The sequence below is a fragment of the Globicephala melas genome, chromosome 14, assembly GCF_963455315.2.
Source record: "Globicephala melas chromosome 14, mGloMel1.2, whole genome shotgun sequence".
NCBI classification, from domain to species: domain Eukaryota; kingdom Metazoa; phylum Chordata; class Mammalia; order Artiodactyla; family Delphinidae; genus Globicephala; species Globicephala melas.
This window is the reverse complement of record NC_083327.1, coordinates 47,306,782-47,325,921: the sequence shown is the minus strand read 5'-3', so window position 1 is coordinate 47,325,921 and position 19,140 is coordinate 47,306,782. Positions and strand designations below refer to the sequence as shown.

Below are 19,140 nucleotides of genomic sequence, written 5' to 3'. Positions count from 1 at the left end.
TCATCTCTTCCTGCAGTGTTTTGCCAGAGGGAGTTTTTCTTGCTTGAGTCACAGTCTGATGTGGGTGGTGGGTGAGGCGCTGTGCTCCATAGTCCCTCAAGTGGCTGTCTGACTCCAGGGCCTTATCCTCACCTGTACCAGCAAAGAGAGAGAGAAGCGGGGAGGGTTGCACAGGAAGGCTTTTAGGAGCCTGACCTGGAAGTAGCATATGTTCTCCTACCCCCATTCCATTGGCAAGACTTGTTATTACAGCTCTCCTTAACTGGAAAGGAGGATGGGAAATTAAATCTTGCTCTGTCCCCAGGGAGAAAGGAAAACAAGGTTTGGTGAGCACAGAGCAGCCACTGCCACAGGCTAGAGCTAAATTTGGAGGTGCCAGCCTATAGGTAGTGATTAAACCCATGAGCAAAGATGGGGATCACCGGTAAAGATGTAATGAGAGTAATGGGGGACCATCACAAAAATAAGGGCACTATCCGGAGGGCCTGTCATGGTAAAAATAATTTATGTAACTTAACTTTACGATGTTTAGAAAAAGTACTCCCATGTATATAGGAAGTTTTAAACATGTGGATTAAAAATGGAAAAATAGCTTTTTCAGAAACTGGAATGTTTTCATTCCTTGAAGTTAATGCAGAAAACAAAATATATTAGCGTGATTATTTTATGACTGATGAAGCCTGTGAGTATAAAATGACTCTGAATTTTAGAAATACTGTACTAAGTAAAGATTAATTTTTGTTTATCACTTATTCAGTACATGTTTATTGAGCATCTAATATGTGACAGACAGTGTGAGCATTATAACAGTAAGTCACAGGCCCTCAAGGGGGATCAAATTAAGTAGGAAAAAAAATAAGGCAAGGAGGGCTTCCCCAGTGGCACAGTGGTTGAGAGTCCGCCTGCCAACGTAGGGCACACGGGTTCGTGCCCCGGTCCGGGAGGATCCCACATGCCGCGGAGCGGCTGGGCCCGTGAGCCATGGCTGCTGAGCCTGCGCGTCTGGAGCCTGTGCTCCGCAACGGGAGAGGCCACAACAGTGAGAGGCCCGTGTAACGCAAAAAAATAAAAAAGTAAGGCAAGTAATGAATACCTAAAACATGAGGCAGAATCTTCAAGACCACAGGAAGTATTTAAAATGTGACACCACCAGGGTGGCAGTCTGGAGATGAAAGAGCATTGGTTTTGGAGTTAAGCAGATCTGGGTTTGAATCACAGCTCTGTAGCTCTCCACGTAACCTTGGGGAAGTTATTAACAACTTGGGACTTCTAGTTTCCTTATCTCCAAGTTGGTGATAATAATATCTACCTTTCAGGTTGTTGTGAAGGTTAGGGGTAATATGTATACACAAAGCCTAACACAGTGCTTGGTATTACAAATATGGTAGTTATCTTCTTATTACTGAGGAAGGTAGAGCTCGTATTGGATTGGAAAAATGACCCTTACCTTCCACTAATTCATGAGTTCCTCATTCAGTAGTATTTAGCGAAGCTTTACTGTGCACACAGTACTTAGACTGTGTGAGTATCTTTGTTCGCTACAGCCCCATTCAGTTTGTAATGCAGTCATGTTCGTACACAGGTCTGCAGCCACCAGGTTTATATGCTGTCTTCCCCTCTTTCAAGTGATCGAGACCACTCTGTCCCTTCTGACGCCGTCCCCATCCTCCTCTTTGCTATTGGCAGCTGCCTGACTTACTACCCCACACAGTCTTCTCTTCTCCTGCCCACCGCTCTACCTTCATTGCTTGAATTTCCACAAGCTGCCCCTCAGGAAACCTGTTTTCTTCACATATAAATCTTCCTTAGCCCCCTTCCCTAAGCTTCTCCTTTCATTTTTTCCCAGTTACCTCAGGAATAACTCACCACCTTTCTTCTGTCTTGGCTTGCTCATTTTCCTTCTCACGTCATGGATATCGTTAAGAGTCTATGTCTTACACGTATCCAGGCATCTCCACAGAAGTCTCTCTTTGTGGACACTGACGCTGACGCCAGCTTCCGTGGCACACGTCCTGTCTGGCGCTGTGTTGAGCCTCCTTATCCTCCAGCAGTCCTGTTGTAAACTAACTGAAGGCCGGGGCCAGCTATACACCCTTCTCATTTCTCAGTACAGTCCTCTGCACACAGGAAATGGCTTGTAAATAGCTCTTGATCAGAGAAAGGAAGAACAATCAGTTTTACCTGTCAGAAAATAATTTTTGAGAAATTAATTCATATACAGTTGTATTTTGTTTCATTGCCAGTATTGCAGCAATATTCCTTTTTTATGATAAATGCAAACAGCCTCGCTTCAGTATTGGATTAAATGTGCTTTTTGTGGGATTAGTTAAGGACCATTTATTACATTGTTTTTATGGCAAACTTGAATCTGAGTTCTAAACAGCTGCCTTTACAAAGTCATTTTGGTGCATAAATGTTAAGATGTGGACTCTCTGTTCAAAATTTTTCCCTATCAATAATTTTTTTAAAAAGAGGATTTAGTTTTCAGTGAAAGTGCCTCGTTTGTCTTTCTCTTCTGTGTCTTCTTGTGCCATTTACCAAAAATAAAAATTCTCAAACTTTTTCAGTCTTCAGGCATGAGGTAATTGCTAGAGCCAACTGGAAATAGATCAGGGATTAACAGACATAGCACATGTTTGCCGATGTCCCAGGGTTTTGACTGCTGAGAGGCAGACATGCCGCTGTAACTGAAAACAGTCATCACTAGAGAGCATACAACTTTACAGAGAAAGAATGCTATACTCGTTGTTGTCAGTGAATGTGCCGTATTATTTTGAGGGCTTGCCCATCATAAACAAGTTTAAAAACAACATCTAAGTTATGTCACCTCCGTATCTATCCTGTCACTGCTCTGTTGAAGACTTGGGTGCCTCTTCCTGGGCCACTGCCCTTGTCTCTCCCATGTGTCCCGTCCGTGGTCCTTCCCCATCTGACCAGCCCTCCTCCGCAGCCTTCCCTTCACTGTTGCTCCTCAAAAACACTACGCTGATCAACCTTTCTTTTTCCTGATTTCTTCTTCTTTTATCCCTCCCTCCCTCCCTCCCTTTCCCTTCATCCTGTTTCTTTCACTTTTAGAAAACCGAAACAAAGTAGGTAAACGCACAGAACAAGTCCAGATTTCAGGAAAGGCCCAGTTCAAAAACTACTTCGTAATGTTTCTCTGAGTGTCTCTTCCATCCACATAGATGAATACACATCATCTTTATTTCCCCTGGGAAATTTATGTTTCTAGAACTTACCATATTCTGCCTTGTCTTACCATTATAGCTAGTGGACTGCAAGCTCCCTAAGAGCAGTATGCATGTGTGGTTTAACTTTGTACACCTCTTAACACCCCTTAGCAGAGGGGTCTGCTCATACTCAGGGCATAAGAAGTGTTTGTTAAATACTTACTTCTCTTCAAGATAGGCTAGTGTAAATGTCCTTCATTTGAACTTGGTGTTTGTATCATTCACATTCTCTTTCACATGAGTGTAGATTTTCAAGGGGCAAGAGCAGTCCCTTTCTATTAACAAGTTTAATCTTGCTTTTCATTTGAATCCCAACAGTCAGTGAATTGTACCTTCTCTTTTGGTAGCCTCGTGTGCAAGCTGAACACAAGGACCACCATCCTCGCAGCAACCAACCCCAAAGGCCAGTACGACCCCCATGAGTCTGTGTCAGTGAACATTGCCCTTGGCAGCCCACTCTTAAGTCGATTCGACCTGATCCTGGTTTTGCTTGATACCAAGAATGAAGACTGGGATCGTATAATTTCTGCCTTTATCTTAGAAAACAAAGGTACGTGGAGACGAACAAATCATTCAAATTGACAAAAAGTAGACGTAACAAATGAAATTTTCCTTGAAGAAAATTAAATAAATACCCAAGGTACCGTAACTAATGGGCAGTAGAGAGAGGCTTAGATAGAAAGCAGTGAGAAGAGTCAGTTAGTGAGCCCAGAATAACAAACGGAAGGAAAAGGGTCTTTCTCTGCTTGCCATTGATGAGATTAAAGTTGGTAAATGTGTCCTTTGTGGTGAAAGGGGGCAACCTTATGATATATAATTACCACGTGGTTCACCTCTTGCACCCAAAAAAATGGACTGAGTTTATGAAACAGAATTCTAAATGTGGGACTTCTGTCAAAAACTTAGATTTACCTAGTACTATTTATTTCTGTATATGGCAGAACAGAATTATTCTGAATAATTTAAACCTCTGTAGGAAGCTTACCTTTATTAAGCTTAGCGCCTAAGACTGTTTATTATAGAACTATATGCAGAGACACATCTAGATTTCAATGGCCACAAAACCTGAAGGTCATCTTTTTAAAAATGAGTACAAGAACTTTAGCAAAACCCTTAATATGAGATGTTTGCCTGTTCTTAGAAATTACTGACCCAATACGTGATATATACAGGTTATCCAAGCAAATCAGAGAAGCTCTGGAGCATGGAAAAGATGAAAACCTATTTCTGCCTCATTAGGAATCTGCAGCCCACACTGTCTGATGAGGGTAATCAAGTTCTCCTCCGGTACTACCAGATGCAGAGGCAGAGCGATTCCCGGAACGCTGCCCGGACAACCATCCGCCTGCTGGAAAGCTTGATACGATTAGCAGAAGGTTTATTTCCTTCAGCAGATAATACTTTTATCGGGTGTCCAGTGTGAGCAAGGCATGGGGCTTGGCACCGTGAATTCAGAGATGAGTGAGGATGACCTCTGAGGTGCTTGCTCATAGTTGCTTAAAAAGTAAAAACTCGGAGCTATGAAACCACTCTTCTGGGGACGGATTATAGATGTTGAGTGGAACGAAGCGTCGTTCAGAAAGAGGAATCTCTGTGACATCTCAGAACCTCCCATAACTTAAGACATCATTCATGTAGAAGGTCTCATTTACGGATGTTTGTTTCTCGATGGCTTCTGTTAGCACTTGGGGTGGAATACTCCCTTACTGGGAAATATTTCCTATATAGCACCCTGGGTTATTTCTCACCAGTTGCCACTCACAGCCCACCACTAGCACAATAATGCTGAATTAACAGTACCATGCTCTATCCCATCCCTAAGGTATGAGACTTACATGCATACTTGCAGCTAATATGCGTCTCCAGACGTTTTCTTTTTTTTCTAATACTGGCTTTTACATTTAGCCCTTATTAAACAATCCTAAATTTTTTTCACATGAGCTGACTGTATCATATGATGATATAATATATGCTTACCAAAAAGTTCTATAAAACAAAAGTGCCTCCCTCACTTTTTCAAGGATTTATAACGAATATTAAGGCAAGAAATACCCAAGATTCAGGCTTGCAAATTTGGCAGTTTTGAAAAGCTCACAGATAAAGAGATGTATCAGAGATGAGAAGTGAATATTAATTTTAATTTTGTATGATTTATAATAGATTAGAAAGTAAGGATTAAAAGTCACTGAATATTAAATATATGCCGCATAGCACCTTTCTTTGCTGGAGCCCAGAGTACCTTTTCATGTAAATACACAGAACTGCCATGGGCTGTGCAGAAGGATTAGGCCCATTATTAGAGAAACAACCTTAAAGCTAGTTGAAGTTAGACTTACGTGCTTGCTCTAGTAAAATGTATTTGTTATTAGTAGCTCATTTATAAAATACAGTTTTGGAATGGGGGGATCCAGGAGAGTATTACATTTATCACCTCAAAAATTCATAAAAATAATTCTTCATAATTTCAAATGCAACTTATTAGCTCATGCTCGCCTGATGTTCCGTGACACAGTGACTCTGGAAGATGCTATTACAGTGGTGTCGGTAATGGAGTCCTCCATGCAGGTAAGGATATTTTGTACCTAATGTTTTGTTTTGTTTTGTTTTGTTTTTCCGGTACCCGGGCCTCTCTCTGTTGTGGCCTCTCCCGTTGCGGAGCACAGGCTCCGGACGCGCAGGCTCAGCGGCCATGGCTCACGGGCCCAGCCGCTCCGCGGCACGTGGGATCTTCCCAGACCGGGGCACGAACCCGTGTCCCCTGCATCGGCAGGTGGACTCTCAACCACTGCGCCACCAGGGAAGCCCTGTACCTAATGTTTGAACCCTAGTTACAAGCATTGTTTCAAAGAGACAATTTATAGCCTATCAGGAGTTATAAAAATGATCATATTCTAGACCTAGTAATTCCTGGAAATATATCCAAAGGAAACTATTTAAAAGAAGGGGCAAAAATTGTCATAGAAACAGTCTCTGCATCAGTAGCATTGCTTTACCCACTGGTATAAAGCAGTGGGTCTCAATCCTTTTTCTCCTCAACACGCCTGGGAGATGCTTATGGTCCCACTAGAGACAGTGTGGCTTCTCAGAGCAATGCATGCCACCAGGAATTGAGGGCGAGGCCCACTGAAATTTGAAAAAGGCTCCCAGGTGATTCTGATACTGTGATGGGGGTGTAGAGGGCTGGTCTCAGCCATCTGGGATCAGTGGCCTCTAGTGTGTACTTCCTGTCTGCAGGCTAGCCTGGTGACTCTCCCTGGCATTTCCCATTTTCTCACCCTTTCAGGGAGGTGCTCTGCTGGGAGGTGTGAATGCACTCCACACATCCTTTCCTGATAACCCTCTGGAGCAGTACCAGAAGCAGTGTGAACTTATTCTGGAAAAGCTGGAGCTGCACAGCCTCTTAAGGGAAGAGCTAAGAAGACTTGAAAGGTGAGAAAAGAAAACCAAGAAAAGCATGTGATGGAAAATGCTTGTTTGGCATTTAGTGAAATGGAAGAAGTATCAAGTAAGTGGAAAATCTGTCTGTACTCTCAGTAGGGGATTTCAGTTATCTAGTACTGTATAATCTACTACCTCAAAGCTCAGTAGCTTAAAAACAAGACAAAACAAACAAAAAAAAACACCACAACTTTTTAGTGCTCACTTTTCTGGGAGTCAGAAATTCAGGAGCGCTCAGTGGGGATGGCTTATCTCCATTCCACATAGTGCCAGCTGGGGTCACTCACACACCTGCATTTATTTAGCTGGGAGCTCAATTGGAATTGGAACATCCAAGATACCTTCCATGATGTGTGGTGCCTTCGCACAGGTGGCTTAAATGGCCGGGGGCTAGCTGGGCTCTGTCTACGGTAAGGTAGTAAGAATTCTGAGGTGGTAGCTTAGGACTCAAGTAGCTTAGCAAAAGTGGAAGCTGCAGGCCTCTTATGGGCTGGGCCGGAGCTGACTCAGCATCACTTCTACCACATTTTGTAGTTCAGTGCAAGTCACAGGGTCAACCCACATGCAAGGTAAAGGGAAATGGACACCACCTCTCGATGGGAGAAGTGGCATAGACATATAGGAAAGAGGGAATTGAGGGCCGCCTCTTTGGAGACCACCTTCCACAGCTGCATTTCCTCGGCTTACTGGTTTGGTGAGCCTCGTGGAGAACACTGACTGGTCCTTTACTATATGTAATAAACTGGGTCCTGATTATATGAGAAGCACCAAGGTGTGCCACCTACAGTTTACACCCAACATGACACACAGTTTCCATCAAGAAACCTTGGTGAATGGGCTGTATCCTGTTTACTGCCACTTTGCCTTCTTCTCTTTCTTTGGCTCAGTATAAGAAGTAGAGCAGTGCTATTCGGAGAGGTGGCTGGGACTGCTGTTGAGGCAGAGGAAGTTGGCCTCTAAGGGAGTGACCTATCCCATCCTGGGCCAGACCCAGACACAAAATATTTTATAACTTGGCTGTATCGTTTTTCATCACCGGGAGAGGACATGTGCAATGGCCTTTACATAAAGAATCTTAGTGCTTATTAATATTTTAATTCTTTTCTTACTGTTTGTAAAGCTTTCTTCATAGCATAATAAATATTTGATCATTAGTCATTATGTATCTCTGGTAGAAGAAAATCGCAGGTAGAGACCCAGACTGCTTTCAGGCCAGCCTGTGCTGGCACACTGGGAAGGTTACAGAAGTAGAAGTGGAAGTACTGACTCTCACCCAGGAAAGGCCTTCCTGGTCCATTAGCAGCAGCACTGACTTTCCCTTCAGCATCACGATTTCCTTCCCTACATGCCCCAATCCATGACTTTTAAAAATTTACAATTTAACAGTCAGACTAAAAAAAACTCCCCAGTGAGAATGAGGTATTTTATGTTAAAGAAGGAACTGTTATTCTTTTTTTTTTATAAATTTATTTTTTGGCTGCATTGGGTCTTCGTTGCTGCGTGCAGGCTTTTCTCTGGTTGCGGCGCGCAGGGGCTACTCTTCGTTGTGGTGCTCAGGCTTCTCATCACGGTGGCTTCTCTGGTTGCGGAGCATGGGCTCTAGGCACATGGGCTTCAGTAGTTGTGGCATGCGGGCTCAGTAGTTGTGGCTCTCGGGCTCTAGAGCGCAGGCTCAGTAGTTGTGGTGCACGGGCATAGTTGCTCCACGGCATGTGAGATGTTCCCAGACCAGGGCTCGAACCCGTGTCCCCTGCACTGGCAGGCGGATTCTTAACCACCATGCCACCAGGGAAGTCCCGACATTTATTTTAAATATTCTGTTTTAGTATCAGGACTCAGCATAGTGCCTCACATGGAATACTGAATAAATGACTGATTTTATGGCCTTATTCACACTGGGATTTTGCCACCAGGGAAGACCATGAAGGAACTGTTTTTCATCCTACAGGGGAACAACTCAGGAATGACAACAGCAATGTTTCAAAACTCCCCTTTCTAGTGACTTGTTAAAATGTGGACATGTGGGAAGGAATGTGTCACACACATTACCTAAAGAATTTTTGCCTGAACTTTCACGTTTGCATGCTCCCTAAATACATGAGCTTCTAAAAAGCCTGACTTTGAGTCTGTGCCTGTGAAGCAAGAGTGAGGAATGGCAAGTGTGTCCATCGGGCCTCTTCCTTGTTCGTGTGAGTGGGTTAATGACTGACCTGAATCTGGTTACGTTTGTTGATCTCAAAGCTGGGGGCTGGTGAATGGAGGGCATGTGGGAGCAGAGCAGCTGCACAGCAAGAATTTGGGGAGCACACTGAGATTATTGACTGTTTAAGTAAAACCTTGAGAATTCTTTTCCTGGCATTTCTCTCCTATTTGCTCACTCTCTTCATCCAGCAGTGTTCTTGTTCTGTTTATAAAACCTCAGCACAGCCTTTTGGGGAAGTATGGGGACTGGTTTTGTCCCACTAATACCCAGGTGCCAGCCTGCAGTAAACTTGCACTTTGTCTAAAATCAGACTCTTTTTTTTTTTTTTGGTCTCCTGGCTTTTTCACGATAAAAGCTCTTCCTCTGGTTCTTTTATAGTTTGATGTAGCTGATCCTTTTCAGGCCTGTCCTGGGTTTGGCTTTGCTTTTGGAAAGGCTGCTCATTTTGAGTGGCCAGAACCTGGTCATTTTGACTACCCTAAGCTGACATGCTGGATTCAGGAAAGAAGGAATGTGAGGCTCAGAACCTGTGTTGTGTGATAGAAAAATAGCAATTGGACTTACCAAATTCAAGATGACCCTCCTGGAGGGAAAGAAGGGAAACAAAAAAAGAGTAGGTGATGGTCTAAAAAACAGACCTTAAAGTGGCCTTTAAAATGTTTTTTTTCTTCTGGTATTTCTCTGTAATGCAAGGGCATGTTCTGGAGCTGATCCTCACAGCAGCAAAGCCAGGTGCTCCGCAAAGGAGCCTCCAAGACACACTCTAAAGCCAAGCTTAGCAAGAGGGAAAACCCCCAGTAGCACGTGGGTTTATCCCTTTGGGAAAGAGTTTTCTATTTCTTAAGGAGAGCACATGTTAATAATAAAGCTGTTTGTATTTTTATCACTTTTCTTTGGGAAAATGCTTTACTAGTGACAGCCAGCCTCAAATGATGGCTGTTCTACCCATCTCAAAACGACCGAGCAATCCCACTCCTGGGCATATACCCTGAGAAAACCATAATTCAAAGAGTCATGTACCACAATGTTCATTGAAGCTCTGTTTACAATAGCCAGGACATGGAAGCAACCTAAGTGTCCATCGACAGATGAATGGATAAAGAAGGTGTGGCACATGTATACAATGGAATATTACTCAGCCATAAAGAGAAACGAAATTAAGTTATCTGTAGTAAGGTGGATGGACCTAGAGTCTGTCGTACAGAGTGAATTAAGTCAGAAAGAGAAAAACAAATACAGTATGCTAACACATATATATGGAATCTTAAAAAAAAAAATGGTTATGAAGAACCTAGGGCCAGGACAGGAATAAAGACACAGACGTAGAGAATGGGCTTGAGGACACGGGGAAGGGGAAGGGGAAGCTGGGAAGAAGTGAGAGAGTGGCATGGACATACATACACTACCAAGTGTAAAATAGATAGCTAGTGGGAAGCAGCCGCATAGCACAGGGAGATCAGCTCGGTGCTTTGTGACCACCTAGAGGGGTGGGATAGGGAGGGTGGGAGGGAGATGCAAGAGGGAGGGGATATGGGGGTATATGTATATGTATAGCTGATTCACTTTGTTATAAAGCAGAAACTAACACCATTGTAAAGCAATTATACTCCAATAAAGATATTTCAAAAACAAAAACAGTGTGTAAAGATGTCTTAGGAGGTATAGTAAAATGCAGAATTTAAACAGTGGAGAAATTAATTTCACACATCAGAATCAGACTAAGATAGTAGGGCTAAATTATTCTACCCTTAAAATTCCCATAAATTTTTAAAGTTATGGAGCGTTAACAATTACGAGTATCCCTGACCTCAATTTGATACTGAAAGTATACTAGATAGTAGTAATTTTGAAAGCTATTTGGGTTTTTTTTTGTTTTGCCTTTGTCTGGCTGTGACTACAGTGAACCTAGGTTTTCCTGTATTGATATTCCCAACTCTACCAGTGACTATAGTCCAAAATAATTTTCGGGTATTTTTTTCCCCAATTGTAAGCAATAATGCACATTCTTCACAGAGTATTTTGAAAGTATCAATAATAAATTAATAATGAAAAAATCAGACATAATCTTATTTCCCAGAGAGAGCTATCATTATTAACATGTTAATGTATTTAAATATATTTAAGTTTAAAATCCATTTAATTTGAACATATTTTCTTCTGTTTCTTTTTCTATGATTACCCATGACCTTTAGAATAATTTACTCATCTGCTTTTTGGTGTAGTTTCTGTTTGGATTTAGTGCATGGAAGCAGTCATATTGCCCCTTATACTGAGGAGGCATTTCTAGGTTGTTAGGAGGGGCTTTCTAAGGGACATGCTTTTGAGAAGCTACAATCCCTGTTAGAAATTGGTCCTCTGGCATTATTCCAGTTTAAAACGAATATCACAAGATGAGCTCCGCCTTCTGGGCAGGTCAGTAGGTTTCAACTCTGTATCAGTCTAATGGAGAGTGGCTGCCCAGAACACATGCTGAAACGTGGCTGGGCTAGGCAGGGAAGAGGTCACAGCTGCCTGGAGGAGGTCTACCATGCAGGTGGCTGGCAGAGGGCCGGGGGCCACAGCGTGGAGGAGTCACAGTCTGTTTACTCCTGAGGAAGGTGATTTTTCAGATGCACGAAAATTCAGTACCTCAGTTAAGTCAAGAGATGTGAGGAGCTCGTAAACTATAGTCTTTCACTTTGGTTCAGATCTGAGGACTGGCTACCAAACAACTTGAGCCACTTCTCTTGGTCCATAATCAGCGACTCTGCACATAGCCACCAGTCTGTCTTGTAGGAGAACATTTAACACGAGAGAGAAGACTGAGCATTCTAAAATGAATGAAATGGACTTTCAGAGAGATCTGAAAATATGTACACAAACCTGCTACCTCATTTTCTTTATTTTACTACCGTTTTAGGTCAAATTAGAATGATTATCAGAACACTTGAATTCTGTCCTGATGAAAGTATAATTTCCTACTGCTGCTCTAAGGGACTGTATGTGGTATTAACCCGGAATTATATTGGACTTAAACCCTCAGATGGCATCTCAGAGAATAAAGAAATGAAAAGATTAAAGCAGTACACGTTTTCCTTATCTTCTACAGGTTACAGAATCAGAGTGTGTGTCAACGCCGGCCACGGGCAATGGAAGCAGAGACGACTTCAGGGTCCCTGAGAGATGTTCCAGGGGAAGAATCAAAGCTCAGCCCATCAGCTCAGCAGGAAGTGAACTGCAGCACACATCTGTCCTCTACCGGAGGCAGGCCTGGGGGAAGCCCACTTCTCAGTCCCCCATCCCATCTGGGGCCCGATAGACTGACAAGTAGAAGGCATTCAGCTGAGCACAAAAATAGCCAAGATGACAGTTTGGACCAGTTTGACTCCATAGCAACTCATCCGATGGAACCTAAAAACACCGTTCCTGTGTCTCCTAGACCCAAAACAAGTGGGGGGGAGATGGCTTTGAAAATCTCCAACAACAAATCTCAGGGTAAGGAAAAAAGGGAGCCAGGCCAAAGGAGCAAATTGGAAACTGGACCGCTTCCAACACCAGAAGAGACAGAAGCTCCATTGAGGCCAGACAGCCTTGAGGGTGAAAAGGCAAAAAAGGCAGCAGTGGTTTCTGAAGCAGCAGTATCTGCTGATGAGCCAGACCCAGTACTGACTCATCACGTCCCCAGGAAACTGCACAAGCTGCGCAAGGAGAGGGCCCAGGAGTGGTGCAGGAATCCCGCCAGGCCGCCCTCGCAGCCCACAAGCTCTCCTCATCCTCGGCCCACTCCTGTACAGAGCCCAGAGAGAGTGCTTGGAACTCCCAAAAGAAAGAGACAGAAATCCCTTGCTCGGGTGCAAGAGCCGCACCTTGAAAGTGTTGAGAGTCCGGGTCCCCCTGTGGCCAAACTAGCAAAGTTTACTTTCAAAAAGAAGTCAAAACTGATCCACTCTCCTGAAGACTGCAGCCCTGTGTCTCCTGGCACAAGTGAAACAGCAGTTCAGAGTCCTGAAATTCCCCAACGTAGAGCAAGAGGAAAAGCAGCTCTGCCTGGGAAGGGTCCAGACAAGCTGGCCTCTACCTCAGAAGTCAGAAGCCCAGCTCAGCTGCAAGATAAGACAAAGGAGGTGTCACGGCAGCCACCGGACAGAGACGGACCGAGAGAGAAGAGGGAACGTGCCCCTGCAAAGGGAGCTGTCCAGCCTGACTTAGAGCTTGGGAGCAACACTGGGCGTGTGCATCTTGCTTCTGAAAGAGACAGAAAGGAAGGGGTTTCGTGCCATAGTAAAAGTGGCAAGGTTCGTGCTTGCACGTTAGCGAGATTGGCAAACTTCTCCTTTGCTTCCCCCTCTGAATCCAAATCAGAATCCCCTCCTCCTCCTGAAAGTAAGAACCTGGGTGAGGGAGGCCCCAGCCCTCTTCTTGTGACCGCAGCTACAGTGCTTGGCAGGAAAAGGAAAACTTTTCAGCTGGGGGGATCCACCGAGAGACTGAGTCGTTCCAAAACATCTCTCTTCACTTTACCGGAACTAGATGATGAACCATTAGACTTTGATTGGGATGAAGAAATAAGAAAAAAGCCATAATCATGAAAAGCTTTCTGGTCAGGTTTCACCCTCATCCACTCAAGCCCGCACCTTCAGGATATCAACATGGTGTTTATGGATATATAGAAGTATTGACCATATTGGGTGCCATTCTGAACACCAGCCCCCCCCCATCAGGTTTTATAAATTCAGGTTTATCTTCATGATTTGAAAAGGTGTATAATCAATGAAGGTCAGTGTGATACCAGTGCTTGAATCTAATTGAATCTAATTAATTAACAATTGTGCTTGATTTTGCAAACAGAGTACTTATATTCCCAAAGATGTTTCTGTTTGTTTTGTTTGGGTTTGGTTTTATTTTTTTAGGGGGTAGGTTTTCCTGCGATCCCTTCATTCACTCAGGAGCAAATGCCAGGAAGGTAACACTCACAACGCTGACAAGTCAGATGAACTCTTTTTCTGTTTGTTTGTTTTTTTCCTTTGTTGTTTTTTTTTTTCACCCAAGATGTGCTGAGTGTGGTAAATATTTATTATGATTTGCCAAAATCATGTGATTTTTAATAATTTTTTTGTACTTATTCTCATGTGTCAGATTAAATATGACTGAAGCTTTTGTTTCTTTGAGAGGTCTTCTCACAGTTCCGTGATCGTCATAGAGATCTGGCCACTGGTCAAATAGTAGCTTTCTTGGGGTATTGACCTTTTGAGTCTTCCTTTCTTTCTTGAGCCAACAGTTCGTGCTTCAGATTCTTTTTTATGTCTTGGGGACTTACCTTCAATACAATTTAAATCCTACAGTTGGAAGAAGAGAGTGTGCAGTAGTCTCAGTCATATATCATGGCATCCATCCAAGTGGTTAACATGGAAACATGATTCCTACTAAGTTATGATTCATTTGTCTTTAAAACCAAGCAATAACTGTGTTTGGTAGGAAAAGACCACTCAAGCTTTGTCCTTCTTAAATGCTTTTAGAGTAACTTTTTCTTTTAGATTCTAGCAAGGGTTGTTAGGATTTCATAATTATAGACGTTCTCTTCTGAAGTTTGAACTTGGAAAATGATAATAGAATCTTTCATTGTCTGAGGGACTTTAGACTTGAGGAATACTGAAAACTATATGTACTTTGTCTAATGATCACTTCATTAAATTCATACAGAAAAAAAATTAGGAATCTAATTTTTCTTGAGCGTTTAAACATTAATTCCAAAATTGACTAATTAAATTTTCTGAAAAATTTTAAACTATGAGTACAAATTTAGTATGGATGAGTCTTGAAATCCTCCAACACCTTAAGCAGCTGATGAACAACATACATAAGCAGTGATTATAAGTTATTATTGCACATTCACATAAACCTGTCCTAAAACATCAAGGCTATGGTTTAGGTAATTTCTTCATTATTTCTGTACTTTACTAACTTCCCAGTGTAGTATGATTCTTAATGTGATATAGTCCTAATTTTTAAGTATTAGTACTTCCCTGAGTTTTAGCGTTCTTACGAGAACTAAAGGAAAAGCAAAGGCTCTGGGTTGTTGACTGGTGATTCTTGGCCTGGATATGGTCTGATTGTGAAGACTGGGGTATTTCAAACTTGAGCCACAGTGTCGAGCTGACTTTTTTTATGGTAAACTTTTAAGTTCCTTTCTTATAAATTATTGTCTTTGAAACTTGGTATCTTTTGCAGTAGTGATGTATGAAGCTGGGCATGGCTGATAATTCCTAACCTATTGATTTGCCATTAGGGTATTTTGATCTGTTCTGTTTTTTATCATTTAATATGGTTGTATTCTAGAGCTTTCATTTCAATCTTGATTGTAGAGCACTTAGTTTCATGTAGTTAACTTGTCTCTTCAGGACACTGAGTAATTCACATTTTAAAATACAATGTTGAATTGTCCGTCTTCCTTAGTTACTGTATATGACCGTCTATGCCATCTTCTACCTGGTGTTATCTCACCATATGTCCTATTATTTGTGTTAATAAATCCACCCTACTTTTTTTAGTACCTTCTTCTGCCAGGATCATTTGGTCAAGTTACAAGTTCCATGTGTTTATTCTTCAGTGCTTACCCAGAGAGCAATGACTATATATGTAAATATTATAAACAGACATAATTATTAGAAGAAATAAACTACTCAATATGACTGCTCCCCTACTTATTAAAAAAAATAAACTTCTGTCACAGCTTAGTTTCGTGTTATGACCACCTCTGTACTTGTTTTTGATGTGCAAATTCTTACAACTCAGTCAATGGGAAGTCCCTTTATGTTCACACCAATGTCCTTTTAAGACTCTGACTTTCCCAAAAGCACCCAAGCTATCTGAAAACAACAGCATGTTCCAGACTCATTTTATTTTTTTTCCCAACTCAAGTCATAGAATCCACTACCCCTAAGGCACTTTATTCCTTTAGTGACAAACGGTATTAAAGGCCGAACACAGGGCTTTGGGGATGCATGGGGAAGTCAGTACTGCCACTACTGTGGGGTCCCTTAGTTTCAGAGCCGAAAATGTTTAATGTCCTGAGGTCACGTTTTATCCTGCTGTGTCCTACTTTTTTTTATACTGTGTGATTTCACAACCACTAAGACTTTCTCTTATATGGTATTTAATGTGTGTACCGAGGAAAAACACATGTCTCAGGGGAAATATGTACAGTCTCAAAAATCATATTTTTAGTCAATAAAGGAAAGTATAAAAATAACCTTTAATTCTGAATCAACATGTCAGGATATAGTTTTTTCAGGCCAGTGGACTCCTTGAAAACATTTTAATAATGTAAAATTATATAAACACAATAAAAGCTGTACCTAATTTTCTCTGTGAGAGGACCAAACCAGGATCTTAATTCTATCATAACTACATAAAAGAGTTGAGTTTTCTGACATTGTTAAAGATACACTTTTCAGTGTATATGTGGTATTCTAAAATTTATAATAGGGATTTTATTATTTTAATTTTTAGTGTTTCTTAGAAATACAGACAAAACAAGGATGTTATTCTGATATCTTTAACTCTTTGGCTTAACTCAGCCAAACTGTAACCTTTTTTTGAAGGTATACCAAAACTATAATAATAGAGATCTATTCTTGATTGACAGGTTTTAATTCTTGCAGACCTACGTATTCTTTATGTGTGTATTGTATTTGATTTCTGTGCCTTCCCCTAGTGCTAAATCTGCCTAGCTGGTGGAATTACTGGAAGAACAGTTCTAGAGAAAATCTTAGGTCAGCCACAAGGAAGATCCCTAGAGCTCACTTTCAGCCAATCCACAACACTTGGGTGTTCAGAACCTACCTACCCTGATGAATGTCTAAGTCTAGGGACTACCTGGGACCAGGTTAACCTTTCAGATGCAGCTTATCAGACACCCTAGTTCCAAATCTGACAAACTCAAAATGTGGAAGGCGAGGCCAGTGTGTATTCCTCAGTGTTCAGAATAACATTTTCCATGTCTGCTTTCCATATTGTTAACATTCAGGAAAAGTAAAAGAAGGCTCCTGGCTCACATTAGTACTCTCTCCAGTAGAGGTTTTGCTGTCTATGACCCATCTTGCAAGTGGCGAAGCAGCCCTCCACCCCAGGTGTACGGGGGAGCATTAACCACACTCATTCCCTTCACTGCCACTCAGAGGACACACACAGGAAACTGTGGTAACTCTTCTGTTGTTCTTATATCAGTTCCACCGTCTTCCCTCTTAAAGGCTTAAAAATGCATCTGAAAGTAATACTTGTAAACATGAACTTGACAGAAATGTTAACTTAAACTCAAGTAAACTGTTCATGTGTCTACGTAAATACTCTGATGCAAGATATAGAACAAGGGAAATAGGATATGCACGCTGGGCCTGATCTCACTAAGGAGTAGGGCGTAAGTTATTTATCTTGTGAGTGTAAATGGTTTTTAGGCCGCTCTTCTTTATGTTTCGTTGGAACCTTAAGCCTTGGCTGAATCGAACCACCAGAAAGCAAGTATTTGCGTCGGGCACACTTCGATGTGGGGACAGAGTTGGTTTAATTTAGGGCTTCCGTAAAACCAGTGTTGAAAGACTGCTTAATATTTCAGATCTTACTTTTTCAGTGCCTACTGATACATCAAGGAGATTGGTAGCACAGCAAAATTGGGAATCGGGCGAATTGGGTTCCAGGACTGAATGATCACTGAGCAGCAGTTATCTTACTTGATTTGGTGTGGCTGACTCCTGTCCCCTCCCTGGAATCCTTTGTCACTTGGCCTCCAGGACATCACATGCCTGTGGTTTTCCTTACTAACCTCTTCTGGTCTCAGCTTTTCTTCTCCTTACCTAGTTTCTCCTTCTCTCCCAGACCTTTAGTGTTCTCATTGAGTCTTAGGACTCCCCAAACCTATTGGTCAGCTGATGATTCCTTTCCTGAACTCCAGACTCCTCTATCCAACTCCTAGTCAATATACCTCCACCTCAACATATTTCAAATAATACTCCTGATCTTGTCCCCATCAAATGTGTTCATTTCCCAGATTTATCCATCTTGGGAAATTAGAGACTCCAACCTTCCAATTGCTTAGGCCAAAAACTTGAGTCATCCTTGACCATTTACTTTCTCTTGTACCTCACACCCCATCTGTTAGCAAATCCTGTGCAATCTCTATTGAAAATATATCTAGGGACTTTCCTGGTGGCGCAGTGGTTAACAGGGGACACGGGTTCGAGCTCTGGTCTGGGAACATCTCACATGCCGTGGAGCACCTAAGCCCATGCGTCACAACTACTGAGCCTGCGCTCTAGAGCCCGCAAGCCACAACTCCTGAGCCTGTGTGCAACAACTGCTGAAGCCCTCACACCTAGAGCCAGTGCTCCACAACAAGAGAAGCCACCACAATGAGAAGCCCGCGCACTGCAAGGAAGAGCAGCCCCCACTCACTGCAACTAGAGAAAGCCCGCGTGCGGCAACAAAGACCCAACGCAGCCAAAAATAAATAAATTATTATTATTTTTTTAAATGGTCCACTCAAAAAAAAGTCTTTAAAAAGAAAAATATATATATATCCAGAATCTGTACACTTCTCACCACATTTGCTGCCCTCACACCAGTCCAAGCCACCATACTCTCTCACTGTGCTTCCCTACAGGCTATTCTCAGCACAGTAATCAGAGTGAACCTGTCAGGTAATACTACTTCTTACCTCAAACCCTCCAGCAGCTCTCATCTCATCCTGGGTAAAAGCCAAAGTCCATATAATATTGATCTCTAAGGCCCTGCACATTTGGCCACGTGCTACCTTTTTGACATCAAACACTAACCATGCTGGTTCCTATAATTCTCCAGACATGAAGCAGCCCCAGGGCTTTTTCACTTGCTCTTCTGTCTGTGGAGTGCTTTTTCTCTGAAGGTAATCACTCCTCACTTCCTTCAGGATTTTGCTCAAATGTCACTTCAATGAAGACTACCTACCTTCAAAATTGCAAAACGTTCTTCCCCTTCCTTAATTTTTCTGTAGCATTCTTATCCTCTGACATACTATAACATTTACTCATTTAGTTCATTGTCTGTCACAGGTGCTAACCAAGGGTGAGGGAAATCTAGAATGGATGGTAGAGGAGAGAGACCCTGAGTATCAGTTGCTGCCTCCAGATCAGCTGCTGTGGGCAGGGGGTGGGGGGCTGAGGGGTAGGCGCGCGGCCGGGGCTTATACCACATCTGGCACAACAGCTGCCGTTGGCGCTACAGGTTACTGGAGCTTGGGGTACTCTGCTGACGTTTTCC

The 19,140-nt window shown here is 42.4% G+C and overlaps 1 protein-coding gene across 2 annotated transcripts in view; it reads left to right on the top strand.

Annotated features, from left to right (window-relative positions):
• Positions 1–15,568, top strand: part of MCM9 (minichromosome maintenance 9 homologous recombination repair factor) — an 82,845-nt gene extending 67,277 nt beyond the window's left edge. For both annotated transcript variants that reach the window (XM_030853581.2, XM_030853582.2), the window contains exons 9-13: positions 3,578–3,780; positions 4,403–4,606; positions 5,713–5,795; positions 6,514–6,659; positions 11,960–15,568. In XM_030853581.2, coding sequence (XP_030709441.2) covers positions 3,578–3,780; positions 4,403–4,606; positions 5,713–5,795; positions 6,514–6,659; positions 11,960–13,433 — 2,110 coding nt within the window. In that variant the 3' untranslated portion in view covers positions 13,434–15,568. The remainder of the gene's footprint in view (positions 1–3,577; positions 3,781–4,402; positions 4,607–5,712; positions 5,796–6,513; positions 6,660–11,959) is intronic.
• Positions 15,569–19,140: the final 3,572 nt, after the last annotated feature.